General features: G+C 38.9%; 1 protein-coding gene across 9 annotated transcripts in view; it reads right to left on the minus strand.

Moving 5' to 3' along the window:
- Positions 1–15,767, minus strand: part of tubgcp4 (tubulin gamma complex component 4) — a 77,223-nt gene that overhangs the window by 26,729 nt on the left and 34,727 nt on the right. For all 9 annotated transcript variants that reach the window (XM_072492749.1, XM_072492750.1, XM_072492753.1 and 6 more), the window contains 2 exons: positions 14,451–14,558; positions 56–194 (listed from right to left, as the gene is read on the minus strand). In XM_072492749.1, the coding sequence (XP_072348850.1) occupies positions 56–194; positions 14,451–14,558 (247 nt within the window). The remainder of the gene's footprint in view (positions 1–55; positions 195–14,450; positions 14,559–15,767) is intronic.

Below are 15,767 nucleotides of genomic sequence, written 5' to 3' on the forward strand. Positions count from 1 at the left end.
CTTGAAACAAATAGCAACAGCAAAGTAAATAAAGAAGCGCATAAAGCAAACTTACTTTTCCAGCACAGCAGGTGTGAACAATATGTGCAAAGGCCACTGCACTTTGTACGAGAGTCCGAGTGCAGACCAGCCAGAAGTAGGGGTTTCGCGAGGGGACGGTTCACGCAGGGAATTATCACGACTTTGTGCTGCGTCTGTTAAGTTGGGCAAGGTTGGTGGGGAGTGGGAGGCGAAAAGAAAAGACAAGAAAAATATAACAGAGCACAAAAATATCTCCATTGACAACATGCATGCCGCAAAGCGTACATCTGAACCTCCCGTGAGGGCAAAGGCGGACGTGACTATGATGACCCTCATGATTATTGAATAATTATTAGCAACACCTTAAGTTCTAGGTTCACACACAAAGAAAGGTCACTTGGGTGAAGAAGTGAATCCTTCGAATCCTCCACCCCAGCAGGTTGTGGCTGCTCCATCTCTGAACACGTTTAAGGCTGGGGACAGACAAGAGATTTGGTCTCAGGGAATTCGGGGCAATGGGGGAGAGAGTGGAAAAATGGGGTTCAAGCCCAAGATGAGCCCCGAGCGTATTGAACGGCAGAGCAGGTTTGATGGGCCGAGTGGTCGACAGCACGGTAGCATTGTGGATAGCACAATTGCTTCACAGCTCCAGGGTCCCAGGTTCGATTCCGGCTTGGGTCACTGTCTGTGCGGAGTCTGCACATCCTCCCCGTGTCTGCGTGGGTTTCCTCCGGGTGCTCTGGTTTCCTCCCACAGTCCAAAGATGTGCAGGTTAGGTGGATTGGCCATGATAAATTGCCCTTAGTGTCCAAAATTGCCCTTAGTGTTGGGTGAGGTTACTGGGTTATGGGGATAGGGTAGAGGTGTTGACCTAGGGTAGGGTGCTCTTTCCAAGAGCCGGTGCAGACTCGATGGGCCGAATGGCCTCCTTCTGCACTGTAAATTGTATGAATTCTATGATGCTCGAGTTCTTGTCTTGGCAGCTCTGAAAATATACCTCAACAGAGAGAGGTCACCTACAGAGCATGGGATAGGGCTGCGAATTGTAACAATTGAAGTCAAGTACAAACAGATGATTGGATAATTACTTGAGCACATATAAAGAGATACTTACTGACGCAAGAGTGGAGTGTGGAGATATATATCTAGAGGGTTGGATTCGCCGGGTCCCCAGCCGCGTGTTTCTTAGCGTCGCGATTCTCTGTTCCCGCCGCTGTCAATGGGATTTCCCATTGAACACGCCCCACTCCACCGGGAAACCCATGGGCAGGGATGTGCCGCTAGCGGGAATGGAGAATCCCAACGGCCGGAGAATTCCGGCCCTAATGTTCCACTCTGTGAACAAGCCAGTTCCAAGGTAAGACTGGCTTTGATTTCCTCCTTCACCAAGAGGTCATCAGGAATACAACAGGGAGCTGGTGTAGAAGCCAAGTATTTCAAATACAACTAGTATAGGTAAAAGATAGCTGTTTAAGCATAAATGTTGAGCCCCAGTTTTAATACCCATTTATAATTCACTTTTACTGAAGTCCGTTGTTCTGGCAAATGCATATTTTCAAAGACAGTGTGACATTAAAACAGCAAGATAATTTGACACTGCTTGTGCTAATTGTCAAGGACAGGGACTGAATACACAGCAACATTGTTCACAATGCAGATAACAGCTGGGTCAGAAAAGCTGATGTTGCACATTGAAGATGGATGGCTTGCCATCAAATCAAATGTGTTTGAGTCTAACCCAAACCAATTAGGATTATATTGGGGTGTAATTAGATGACTTAAGACAGATATGAAAGTGTATAACTAAAAAGTTTCTCCCCGCCATTTTAGGTTTTATTGTCTTTGAAAGTGTGTTGTCTGTAGTGTATTGTCTTTGGGGGTGTGTTGTGCGGTGTTGTCTTTCTGTTAGTTTAGTCAGTTTTGTCCTTTATAGTCTCCATTTTAGGTATTGTCTTTGGGGGTTCTGTCAGCTTGTCAGCCTAACAGTCTGTGTCAGTGATGTTAGTCCTCTTTTGACTTTGAGTTTGAGTTTAGCTGAAGATTAGCTTTCTCTCTCTCTTCATGTTTCATTGCCAGACTTTGACCTTTTAAAAGTTACTTTCGAGCTGTCTGCCTAAGCAAAGAAAGATAATGTCTGTAATTCTCTGAAAGCTTCGAATTGTCTACGAATTGCCTTTTAAATGACTTTCAAATTGTAATCAAGCGACTACAAATAAAACAATTCCTTTTGGCACCTGAGGAGTTTATACTGCAAATTTCTGCTGAGTTCCAGTATTCGCAAAGTGCTACTGATAACCGAATAGCAGAGATGATATAAATTCCTTCAACTATACACAGTCGAATAATACAAGGAATCGAACAACTTAACACAGTCTACAAATAGTACAAATCTTACAACTTGTCGTATTGCGCCAGGACTTGATTCATCAACTAAGCTTCCCCCAAACTTGGCATAGTTCGACAGGTTAAGATCCCTATAAATTAAAGATTCCTTCATTTTGGCGTAGTCAGGCAGTCGGGGGGGGGAGTACGGAGGACGACCTTCGGAGGCCCAGGTGACGACGGAAAGCTTCGAAGATAATCGGAGGAGGTCGGGAACCTTCGGGAAGCTTCGGAGATAATCGGAGGAGGCCCAGAAGACAGCCGGAACCCACGGCTAGACTGGGGTAAGAAATATCTTTTTCACCCATTAAAAGTCTTAAAGCCGCATCAATCAGTACTTCGACCCTTGAAAAGAACATTTTTTATAGACTGTGTTAAATAAATCAAGTGCCAGTCGGTCAGACTATCAGGCGTGACTGGAAGATTAGTCACTGCAGTAACTAAAATAAAACGGCAGTCAGCGATCAAGAAAAGTTATGGATGATCCAATTCAAAGTGTAGATTCAGAGCCTTTAGCAGACAGAAAATTACTCCCCACTACATCCAAGGGGGGGTGCTGGAATACCAGATGTTTCTGTTGAAGATATGTTGGGGGATTGTAGATCTTTCACTCGTAGACATTTTAACCTATGTGAAACCTCAAAAAAAATTGAATCAAAGTATGATATCCCCAGAGGACAGTGGTCCTTCAATAATATCAAGAGAGCATGGGGAAAATGCACACGATGCAGAACGTGTAAAATGGTCCCTGGTAATTACGGGACAGATACACAGTCAGCAAGAGATCATTGTTAAAAATAAAAGTGATCATCCGCTTCAGTCCACTAAAGACCAACTAAGTGCAGTTCTTGAAGATTTGCAAGGTGCAAAATCCAAACTTGAGCATTATGATGAAATTAGAACAGATTTGCAAAATAAAACCTCTGAACTCCAGCAGTTAAATGTTCAAATCGCAGAATTTCAAAATCAAGTTTTTAAAGTGGAGTCAGAATTCCAAAATCAAGTTTTTAAAATGGAGTCAAAATACCAACAGCTGCAATTAAATACTGAATGAAGTGATGATGAGTATAGGTCTACTAAAAGGCAACTAATTGCAGTTGTTGAAGAATTGCAAGATGCAAAATCCAAACTTGAGCATTCTGATGAAATTAAAACAGATTTGCAAGTTGCAAAATCCAAACTTGAGCATTATGATGAAATTAAAACAGAATTGCAAGTTGCAAAATCCAAACTTGAGCATTATGATGAAATTAACAGATTTGCAAGATGCAAAATCCAAACTTGAAACAGAATTGCAAGTTGCAAAATCCAAACTTGAAACAGAATTGCAAGTTGCAAAATCCAAACTTGAGCATTATGATGAAATTAAAACAGAATTGCAAGATGCAAAATCCAAACTTGAAACAGAATTGCAAGATGCAAAATCCAAACTTGAGCATTATGATGAAATTAAAACAGAATTGCAAGATGCAAAATCCAAACTTGAAACAGATTTGCAAGATGCAAAATCCAAACTTGAGCATTATGATGAAATTAAAACAGATTTGCAAGATGCAAAATCCAAACTTGAAACAGATTTGCAAGATGCAAAATCCAAACTTGAGCATTCTGATGAAATTAAAACAGATTTGCAAGTTGCAAAATCCAAACTTGAGCATTATGATGAAATTAGAACAGATTTGCAAAACAAAACCTCTGAACTCCAGCAATTTCAAATCCAAGTTTTTAAAGTGGAGTCAAAATACCAACAGTTGCAATTAACTACTGAGCGAAGTGATGATGAGTATAGGTCCACTAAAAAGCAACTAATTGCAGTTGTTGAAGAATTGCAAGATGCAAAATCCAAACTTGAGCATTATGATGAAATTAAAACAGATTTGCGAAACAAAACCTCTGAGCTCCAACAGTTATCTTTTCAAATAACAGAATTCCAAAATCAAGTCTTTGAAGTGGAGTCAAAATACCGACAATTGCAATTAAAAACTGAGCGAATTGAACTTGAAAATTGCAAGTTAGTGAAAGAAAGATGTGTTTTAGAAAGAAATATAACCAGCGTGACTGAACATTGCAATTCTTTGACAAACATGCTTTCTGTACAAAAGATTGAACAAACTCAGAAAGCAGTCCAAGCCACCCACCTAGTGGCACAATCGGCAATTGCACAGCCAAGATCAATTGTTAAACATAAATCATTTTCTCTGTCGGATGAATCAGACGAAGATAGTGTTCCTACAATACAAAATACTAAAGCAATTCGACTAGCCCCTTTAAAACACAAACGGGTTAGAGTTGGAAGCAAAAAAATAGATGAAGATGGTGAAACTATCACTAGAAACATATTTGACCACCAATGGGTTCATGAACAAATTGATCCTTCTAAAATTGACGAATGGTCCAAGGGTCTGCCACACCCTAAAAAGGGTGGTAAGACCACATGGGATGGAATTCACAGATTACAAGCCATTTAGTCTCCATCCATTTGATGGAGTACAAATTCTGACTATCATGCTAGGTACTCGTATAAGTTCAACCCTTAGAAATGAAGTAGAAGTTGCCCTTGGAGACGATTTGCAAAATTTAGAAGCTGGTTGGCTAACAATCAAGAATTGGCTGTTACAATTTCGCCCCCCGAGGACCAATTGGTCTAAGATCACAGCTTGCTTTCAAAGAAATGATGGAGATATTCAGGATTTTGAGGAAAGATTTTTACATACTTGGATGGAATATTCAGGGATGACACTCGACCAGGAAAATGACACATGGGATGCAAGCACTTTAAGTCCATTAAAAACGGCTTTTATAACCGGTGTTAAACCTGGAGTTTCTGCTGCCTTGAATTTGGTTTTACCAGCTTGGGCCACAGCTGGCACATACCGAGACATAGTTGACCGATGCATTCAGATAGATTGTGGTTTGCACAATCAGGCAACTTTTAACACTGCAGCTGCTCAAATGCAGCCTATTGCTCAAATCCAGCCCATGTTACCTGCTGCTCCAGCCGCGGCTGTTGCAGCACCTGCAGGAATATCAGCAGTAACTACAATTTCACCACCAGCGCCAGAGCAAACATGTACCCTTGCTCCATTAAAATCACGTAAGAAAATACCACAATGTCTTTCCTGTGGTAGAGTAGGACACTGGATGGCAAAATGCTATCAAAAACAACGGATAGATTCAAGAGTTGATAATGAAGTAGACAATGTTCACTACAATACATTTCCACCTCGTGGTCAACCATGTAACACGTACCAACAAGACACACCCAGTATGGCTTCTGGTCAGCAACACTGGCTAAGCAACTACAACCATGGTTTGCTTTTACAGTTAATCAACAACAGTATCATAATAGCCCAACTGTTTACCACATGGCTTTACAGAATCATCTCAGGCAACTGCCTGTTCGGCCTTCCACCATTATCCAATATGAAGATGATGTTCTGATAACCTCCATCAATAAAGATGATCATGACAAAGACTTACGGGTGGTCTTGAACCACCTCAGTACTAACAGTCACAAAGCTAGCTTTCACAAAGCACAAACTGCCCAGAAAGATGTTTACTTGGGACAGAAAATTTCCAAACGAGAAAGGGAACTTACTCAGAAGAGAACGGCTGCCATCAAAGCAGCTAAAGAAACCTCAATGTATCGCTAAAAAGTTGCCAAGAACTGTCAACTTAACTGTCATTATTCTGAACGTTGCTTTATTAATTTAAAGAAATTAACATATCTTGTTAGCTGTGTTTCCTTTAACAGAATCGACAAATTCATCTACAGAAAATCAAGATACAGCACAAGATTGGTTCAGTTATATATTTAATAAGTTATTGTATTTGATATTTTAAAATAAATGTTTAAAATTAGCCTGGAAATTAAAACTTCAAACAATGTGGAAGCTGGTTTAAAAAAAAAACAACAATCTTTGATTAAAAGTCAAAAGAACATATCGTTCAAAGAAATTTGATAATGGGAATTTGGCAGCAATCCAACTTTTACTCCCAGTCCATTTGAGTGACAAAAAAAAGTTTAAAGATGCGAATGGCATCATTCCAAGCTATACGCCTCTTTTTGTCTCTGTAAGAAAATTAACCCTTTCAACAAGCTTTTGTGTATTATCCAGAAGATGTCAAAGACTTGACATCAATTTTGATAATCATTTTACCATTTATTACTAGATCATATGTTCAACTTTTATTGTATAATAATTTTACATGAAGTTATTATTAATTACCAATGTGATCAAATTTGATTAATTTATTAATTATAATAATTATTTTGAAATGCCTGTTGCAATGTTAATTCCATTTTATTGTTTAAAACTGCAATGATTCTTTGCGCTTTTACCTATCCTATCGCATTAATGATGTATTTTAATCTTTTCTGATATATCTCAATTTTTCGATTTATCAAAGGGCCGACTGTAGAAGCCAAGTATTTCAAATACAACTAGTATAGGTAAAAGATAGCTGTTTAAGCATAAATGTTGAGCCCCAGTTTTTAATACCCATTTATACAGCATAATTCACTTTTACTGAAGTCTGTTGTTCTGGCAAATGCATATTTTCAAAGACAGTGTGACATTAAAACAGCAAGATAATTTGACACTGCTTGTGCTAATTGTCAAGGACAGGGACTGAATACACAGCAACATTGTTCACAATGCAGATAACAGCTGGGTCAGAAAAGCTGATGTTGCACATTGAAGATGGACGGCTTGCCATCAAATCAAATGTGTTTGAGTCTAACCCAAACCAATTAGGATTATATTGGGGTGTAATTAGATGACTTAAGACAGATATGAAAGTGTATAACTAAAATGTTTCTCCCCGCCATTTTAGGTTTTATTGTCTTTGAAAGTGTGTTGTCTATAGTGTATTGTCTTTGGGGGGGTGTTGTGCGGTGTTGTCTTTCTGTTAGTTTAGTCAGTTTTGTCCTTTATAGTCTCCATTTTAGGTATTGTCTTTGGGGGTTCTGTCAGCTTGTCAGCCTAACAGTCTGTGTCAGTGATGTTAGTCCACTTTTGACTTTGAGTTTGAGTTTAGCTGAAGATTAGCTTTCTCTCTCTTTTCATGTTTCATTGCCAGACTTTGACCTTTTAAAAGTTACTTTCGAGCTGTCTGCCTAAGCAAAGAAAGATAATGTCTGTAATTCTCTGAAAGCTTCGAATTGTCTACGAATTGCCTTTTAAATGACTTTCAAATTGTAATCAAGCGACTACAAATAAAACAATTCCTTTTGGCACCTGAGGAGTTTATACTGCAAATTTCTGCTGAGTTCCAGTATTCGCAAAGTGCTACTGATAACCAAATAGCCGAGATTATATTCCTAAATGAAGGAATCTTTAATTTATAGGGATCTTAACCTGTCGAACTACGCCAGGTTTGGAGGAAACTTAGTTGATGAATCAAGTCCTGGCGCAATACGACAAGTTGTAAGATTTGTAATATTTGTAGACTGTGTTAAGTTGTTTGATTCCTTGTATTATTCGACTGTGTATAGTTGAAGGAATTTATATCATCTCTGCTATTCGGTTATCAGTAGCACTTTGCGAATACTGGAACTCAGCAGAAATTTGCAGTATAAACTCCTCAGGTGCCAAAAAGAATTGTTTTATTTATAGTCGCTTGATTACAATTTGAAAGTCATTTAAAAGGCAATTCGTAGACAATTCGAAGCTTTCAGAGAATTACAGACATTATCTTTCTTTGCTTAGGCAGACAGCTCGAAAGTAACTTTTTAAAGGTCAAAGTCTGACAATGAAACATGAAGAGAGAGAGAGAGCTAATCTTCAGCTAAACTCAAACTCAAAGTCAAAAGTGGACTAACATCACTGACACAGACTGTTAGGCTGACAGAACCCCCAAAGACATCTCCTAAAAACTAAACACAAAACCAAACCTAAAATGGAGACTATAAAGGACAAAACTGACTAAACTAACAGAAAGACAACACAAAGACATCTCCTCAACACACACACCCCCAAAGACAATACACTACAGACAACACACTTAAAAGACAACAAAACCCAAAATGGCGGGGAGAAACTTTTTAGTTATACACTTTCATATCTGTCTTAAGTCATCTAATTACACCCCAATATAATCCTAATTGGTTTGGGTTAGACTCAAACACATTTGATTTGATGGCAAGCCGTCCATCTCCAAGTGCAACATCAGCTTTTCTGACCCAGCTGATATCTGCATTGTGAACAATGTTGCTGTGTATTGAGTCCCTGTCCTTGACAATTAGCACAAGCAGTGTCAAATTATCTTGCTGTTTTAATGTCACACTGTCTTTGAAAATATGCATTTGCCAGAACAACGGACTTCAGTAAAAGTGAATTATGCTGTATAAATGGGTATTAAAACTGGGGCTCAACATTTATGCTTAAACAGCTATCTTTTACCTATACTAGTTGTATTCGAAATACCTGGCTTCTACAGTCGGCCCTTTGATAAATCGAAAAATTGAGATATATCAGAAAAGATTAAAATACATCATTAATGCGATAGGATAGGTAAAAGCGCAAAGAATCATTGCAGTTTTACACTTAAAATACAACAGGCATTTCAAAATAATTATTAAAATTATTATACAAGGTAAAAGTTGAACATATGATCTAGTAATAAATGGTAAAATGATTATCAAAATTAACATCCTCTGGATTATACACAAAAGCTTGTTGAAGGTGTTAATTTTCTTACAGAGACAAAAAGAGGCGTATAGCTTGGAATGATGCCATTCGCATCTTTAAACTTTTTTTTTGTCACTCAAATGGACTGGGAGTAAAAGTTGGATTGCTGCCAAATTTCCGTTATCAAATTTCTTTGAACAACCTGTTCTTTTGGCTTTTAATCAAAGATTGTTGGGGTTTTTTTTAAACCATTGTTTGAAGTTTTAATTTCCAGGCTAATTCCAAACATTTATTTTAAAATATCAAATACAATAACTTATTAAATATATAACTGAACCAATCTTGTGCTGTATCTTGATTTTCTGTAGATGAATTTGTCGATTCTGTTAAAGGAAACACAGCTAACAAGATATGTTAATTTCTTTAAATTAATAAAGCAACGTTCAGAATAATGACAGTTTTCTTAAGTTGACAGTTCTTGGCAACTTTTTAGCGATACATTGAGGTTTCTTTAGTTGCTTTGATGGCAGCCGTTCTGTTCTGAGTAAGTTCTCTTTTTCGTTTGGAAATTTTCTGTCCCAAGTAAACATCTTTCTGGGCAATTTGTGCTTTGTGAAAGCTAGCTTTGTGACTGTTAGTACTGAGGTGGTTCAAGACCACCCGTAAGTCTTTGTCATGATCATCTTTATTGATGGAGGTTATCAGAACATCATCTTCATATTGGATAATGGTGGAAGGCCGAACAGGCAGTTGCCTGAGATGATTCTGTAAAGCCATGTGGTAAACAGTTGGGCTATTATGATACTGTTGTTGATTAACTGTAAAAGCAAACCATGGTTGTAGTTGCTTAGCCAGTGTTGCTGACCAGAAGCCAAACTGGGTGTGGCTTGTTGGTACGTGTTACATGGTTGACCACGAGGTGGAGATGTATTGTAGTGAACATTGTCTACTTCATTATCATCTCTTGAATCCATCCGTTGTTTTTGATAGCATTTTGCCATCCAGTGTCCTACGCTACCACAGGAAAGACATTGTGGTATTTTCTTACGTGATTTTAATGGAGCAAGGGTACATGTTTGTTCTAGCGCTGGTGGTGAAATTGTAGTTACTGCTGGTATTCCTGCAGGTGCTGCAACAGCCGCCGCTGGAGCAGCAGGTAACATGGGCTGGATTTGAGCAATAGGCTGCATTTGAGCAGCTGCAGTGTTAAAAGTTGCCTGATTGTGCAAACCACGATCTATCTGAATGCATCGGTCAACTATGTCTCGGTATGTGCCAGCTGTGGCCCAAGCTGGTAAAACCAAATTCAAGGCAGCAGAAACTCCAGGTTAACACCGGCTATAAAAGCCGTTTTTAATGGACTTAAAGTGCTTGCATCCCATGTGTCATTTTCCTGGACGAGTGTCATCCCTGAATATTCCATCCAAGTATGTAAAAATCTTTCCTCAAAATCCTGAATATCTTCATCATTTCTTTGAAAGCAAGCTGTGATCTTAGACCAATTGGTCCTCGGGGGGCGAAATTGTAACAGCCAATTCTTGATTGTTAGCCAACCAGCTTCTAAATTTTGCAAATCGTCTCCAAGGGCAACTTCTACTTCATTTCTAAGGGTTGAACTTATACGAGTACCTAGCATGATAGTCAGAATTTGTACTCCATCAAATGGGTGGAGACTGTAAATGGCTTGTAATCTGTGAATTCCATCCCATGTGGTCTTACCACCCTTTTTAGGGTGTGGAAGACCCTTGGACCATTCGTCAATTTTAGAAGGATCAATTTGTTCATGAACCCATTGGTGGTCAAATATGATTCTAGTGATAGTTTCACCATCTTCCTCTATTTTTTTGCTTCCAACTCTAACCCGTTTGTGTTTTAAAGGGGTTAGTCGAATTGCTTTAGTATTTTGTATTGTAGGAACACTATCTTCGTCTGATTCATCCGACAGAGAAAATGATTTATGTTTAACAATTGATCTTGGCTGTGCAATTGCCGATTGTGCCACTAGGTGAGTGGCTTGGACTGCTTTCTGAGTTTGTTCAATCTTTTGTACAGAAAGCATGTTTGTCAAAGAATTGCAATGTTCAGTCACGCTGGTTATATTTCTTTCTAAAACACACCTTTCTTTCACTAACTTGCAATTTTCAAGTTCAATTCGCTCAGTTTTTAATTGCAATTGTCGGTATTTTGACTCCACTTCAAAGACTTGATTTTGGAATTCTGTTATTTGAAAAGATAACTGTTGGAGCTCAGAGGTTTTGTTTCGCAAATCTGTTTTAATTTCATCATAATGCTCAAGTTTGGATTTTGCATCTTGCAATTCTTCAACAACTGCAATTAGTTGCTTTTTAGTGGACCTATACTCATCATCGCTTCGCTCAGTAGTTAATTGCAACTGTTGGTATTTTGACTCCACTTTAAAAACTTGGATTTGAAATTGCTGGAGTTCAGAGGTTTTGTTTTGCAAATCTGTTCTAATTTCATCATAATGCTCAAATTTGGATTTTGCATCTTGCAAATCTGTTTCAAGTTTGGATTTTGCATCTTGCAATTCTGTTTTAATTTCATCATAATGCTCAAGTTTGGATTTTGCATCTTGCAATTCTGTTTCAAGTTTGGATTTTGCATCTTGCAATTCTGTTTAAATTTCATCATAATGCTCAAGTTTGGGATTTTGCATCTTGCAATTCTGTTTTAATTTCATCAGAATGCTCAAGTTTGGATTTTGCATCTTGCAAATCTGTTTCAAGTTTGGATTTTGCATCTTGCAATTCTGTTTTAATTTCATCATAATGCTCAAGTTTGGATTTTGCATCTTGCAATTCTGTTTCAAGTTTGGATTTTGCATCTTGCAATTCTGTTTTAATTTCATCATAATGCTCAAGTTTGGATTTTGCAACTTGCAAATCTGTTTCAAGTTTGGATTTTGCATCTTGCAATTCTTCAACAACTGCAATTAGTTGCCTTTTAGTAGACCTATACTCATCATCACTTCGTTCAGTATTTAATTGCAGCTGTTGGTATTTTGACTCCATTTTAAAAACTTGATTTTGGAATTCTGACTCCACTTTAAAAACTTGATTTTGAAATTCTGCGATTTGAACATTTAACTGCTGGAGTTCAGAGGTTTTATTTTGCAAATCTGTTCTAATTTCAGCATAATGCTCAAGTTTGGATTTTGCACCTTGCAAATCTTCAAGAACTGCACTTAGTTGGTCTTTAGTGGACTGAAGCTGATGATCTCTTTTATTTTTAACAATGATCTCTTGCTGACTGTGTATCTGTCCCGTAATTACCAGGGACCATTTTACACGTTCTGCACCGTGTAATCGTGTGCATTTTCCCCATGCTCTCTTGATATTATTGAAGGACCACTGTCCTCTGGGGATATCATACTTTGATTCAATTTTTTTTGAGGTTTCACATAGGTTAAAATGTCTACGAGTGAAAGATCTACAATCCCCCAACATATCTTCAACAGAAACATCTGGTATTCCAGCACCCCCCTTGGATGTAGTGGGGAGTAATTTTCTGTCTGCTAAAGGCTCTGAATCTACACTTTGAATTGGATCATCCATAACTTTTCTTGATCGCTGACTGCCGTTTTATTTTAGTTACTGCAGTGACTAATCTTCCAGTCACGCCTGATAGTCTGACCGACTGGCACTTGATTTATTTAACACAGTCTATAAAAAATGTTCTTTTCAAGGGTCGAAGTACTGATTGATGCGGCTTTAAGACTTTTAATGGGTGAAAAAGATATTTCTTACCCCAGTCTAGCCGTGGGTTCCGGCTGTCTTCTGGGCCTCCTCCGATTATCTCCGAAGCTTCCCGAAGGTTCCCGACCTCCTCCGATTATCTTCGAAGCTTTCCGTCGTCACCTGGGCCTCCGAAGGTCGTCCTCAGTACTCCCCCCCCCGACTGCCTGACTACGCCAAAATGAAGGAATCTTTAATTTATAGGGATCTTAACCTGTCGAACTATGCCAAGTTTGGGGGAAGCTTAGTTGATGAATCAAGTCCTGGCGCAATACGACAAGTTGTAAGATTTGTACTATTTGTAGACTGTGTTAAGTTGTTCGATTCCTTGTATTATTCGACTGTGTATAGTTGAAGGAATTTATATCATCTCTGCTATTCGGTTATCAGTAGCACTTTGCGAATACTGGAACTCAGCAGAAATTTGCAGTATAAACTCCTCAGGTGCCAAAAGGAATTGTTTTATTTGTAGTCGCTTGATTACAATTTGAAAGTCATTTAAAAGGCAATTCGTAGACAATTCGAAGCTTTCAGAGAATTACAGACATTATCTTTCTTTGCTTAGGCAGACAGCTCGAAAGTAACTTTTAAAAGGTCAAAGTCTGGCAATGAAACATGAAGAGAGAGAGAAAGCTAATCTTCAGCTAAACTCAAACTCAAAGTCAAAAGTGGACTAACATCACTGACACAGACTGTTAGGCTGACAAGCTGACAGAACCCCCAAAGACAATACCTAAAATGGAGACTATAAAGGACAAAACTGACTAAACTAACAGAAAGACAACACCGCACAACACACCCCCAAAGACAATACACTACAGACAACACACTTTCAAAGACAATAAAACCTAAAATGGCGGGGAGAAACTTTTTAGTTATACACTTTCATATCTGTCTTAAGTCATCTAATTACACCCCAATATAATCTTAATTGGTTTGGGTTAGACTCAAACACATTTGATTTGATGGCAAGCCGTCCATCTTCAATGTGCAACATCAGCTTTTCTGACCCAGCTGTTATCTGCATTGTGAACAATGTTGCTGTGTATTCAGTCCCTGTCCTTGACAATTAGCACAAGCAGTGTCAAATTATCTTGCTGTTTTAATGTCACACTGTCTTTGAAAATATGCATTTGCCAGAACAACGGACTTCAGTAAAAGTGAATTATGCTGTATAAATGGGTATTAAAACTGGGGCTCAACATTTATGCTTAAACAGCTATCTTTTACCTATACTAGTTGTATTTGAAATACCTGGCTTCTACAGCTGGGAAGAACCATATCAAGGAGATGCCACCTTTAGAAGAGGAGGGGGATAACTGAACAAACAGTAAGAATTGCAGAGAGTCTAAATGTTCTTCTGCAACGCAAATTCACAGAGCAAGAACGGAAGGAGTGGTTTCACCCTTCCATTCCTCTTGGCGGATGAGTGCAGCCTGTTTGTCTATTTGCAGGAATGGGCTAGCAGGTAGATGTTAACAAGCAGTTGCCAGGTTCAAGCACCTCGTGTGCATCCAACTGGGCTAGTGCCCCATGGCACAGAGGGTGGATTCTACAGAATGTACCGCCTACTGACAGACTTCCATCTGTAATAGTTCTAGACGTGACACTGAATAACGTTTGTGCGGAATAATCAAGAGAGACGCCTGCCTCTTCCTACCTTTGGGGTCTTTGCCGTGGTACTCGACAGTGAGGTGCAGGAGCGGCAGCAGGTTGTCGTCATCCAACAGCACTTTGTGCGCCGATTTCTGGAATGCTACATTGACATCTGCAATGAGGGGAAACAATTTCCAAGAAATTAAACCAGCCTATTGGCTCTCGCATCTAAAAGGAGTTAGATTATAATTTGACAGTGAATATCGGAGTAAATATATTTTTGATTTTGCACTTACAAAACTGAAACCCAGGCAGAACTGCCACAGAAAATGGCCCAAAAGACCCATGAATGAAAATGAAATGAAATGAATGAAGGAAATGAAAATGAAAATCACTTATTGTCACAAGCAGGCTTCAATGAAGTTACTGTGAAAAGCCCCTAGTCGCCACATTCCGGCGCCTGTTCGGGGAGGCTGGTACGGGAATTGAACCGTGCTGCTGGTCTGCTTTCAAAGCCAGCGATTTAGCCCAGTGTGCTAAACCACCACCCATGGTGGTGTTTACGCCCTACACAAAGCCGCCTCCCACTATTCGCCATTTCGCCCTATTGACGTATATTTCTATTCCTTTCTCCCTCATGTTTTTAAAGATTCCCTTAAATGTATCTGCGTGATTCGCTTCGGCCACTCCCTGCGGTAGTGAGTCCCACCCTCTCAGGGTAAAGGAGTTTCTCCTGAATTCCCAATTGAATTTATTCGTTGCCACTTTATATGTTTCCACTTGCTGGGTGACCACTTGCTGGGTGACCATTTTCTCTATCTTATTGATCAGGCTACTCCTCGCCCATGGAAAATAAAATAAAGCGAGCCTTTCTGAAATCCCGGATTCAGGATAAAAACATCGAAACACCAACAGGAAGCAGCATTGCTGGTGTCACGTGAGAGTACCTTTAAGAAATGGATGTTTAAGCAATGTACCTTTAAGAAATGGAGCTGATCATATTACTGAAGTGATGTCAGAGGGTGGGGGGAGCTGAGCTCACTTCTGCTTTTTTGAGTTTCAGTTTGAGAAGGCAGCTGGGAGTGTCTGTGTGTTTTGCTGAGAGCTGCAGGAAGAAACAGAGCTGGTCTGTTGATTTCTGCAATCCAAAGACTATAAATATATTGAATGTAACCTAATGTCTGTTTTTGAAGGTTTGAAGTCTTTTGGATGTTTAAAGGAACAGTTTGAAGGATTATTTAGTGTTGTAGTCTTTTGGGGTTATCTTTGAAGTAATGGGTGTTAAGATATTCCATGTTTGCTTTTATAAGGTTAACTTGAGTTCATAGAATAAACATTGTTTTGTTTTAAAAACCATTTGTCCATTTCTGCTGTATCACAC

This window comes from Scyliorhinus torazame, chromosome 30 (genome assembly GCF_047496885.1).
Source record: "Scyliorhinus torazame isolate Kashiwa2021f chromosome 30, sScyTor2.1, whole genome shotgun sequence".
Lineage (NCBI taxonomy): Eukaryota > Metazoa > Chordata > Chondrichthyes > Carcharhiniformes > Scyliorhinidae > Scyliorhinus > Scyliorhinus torazame.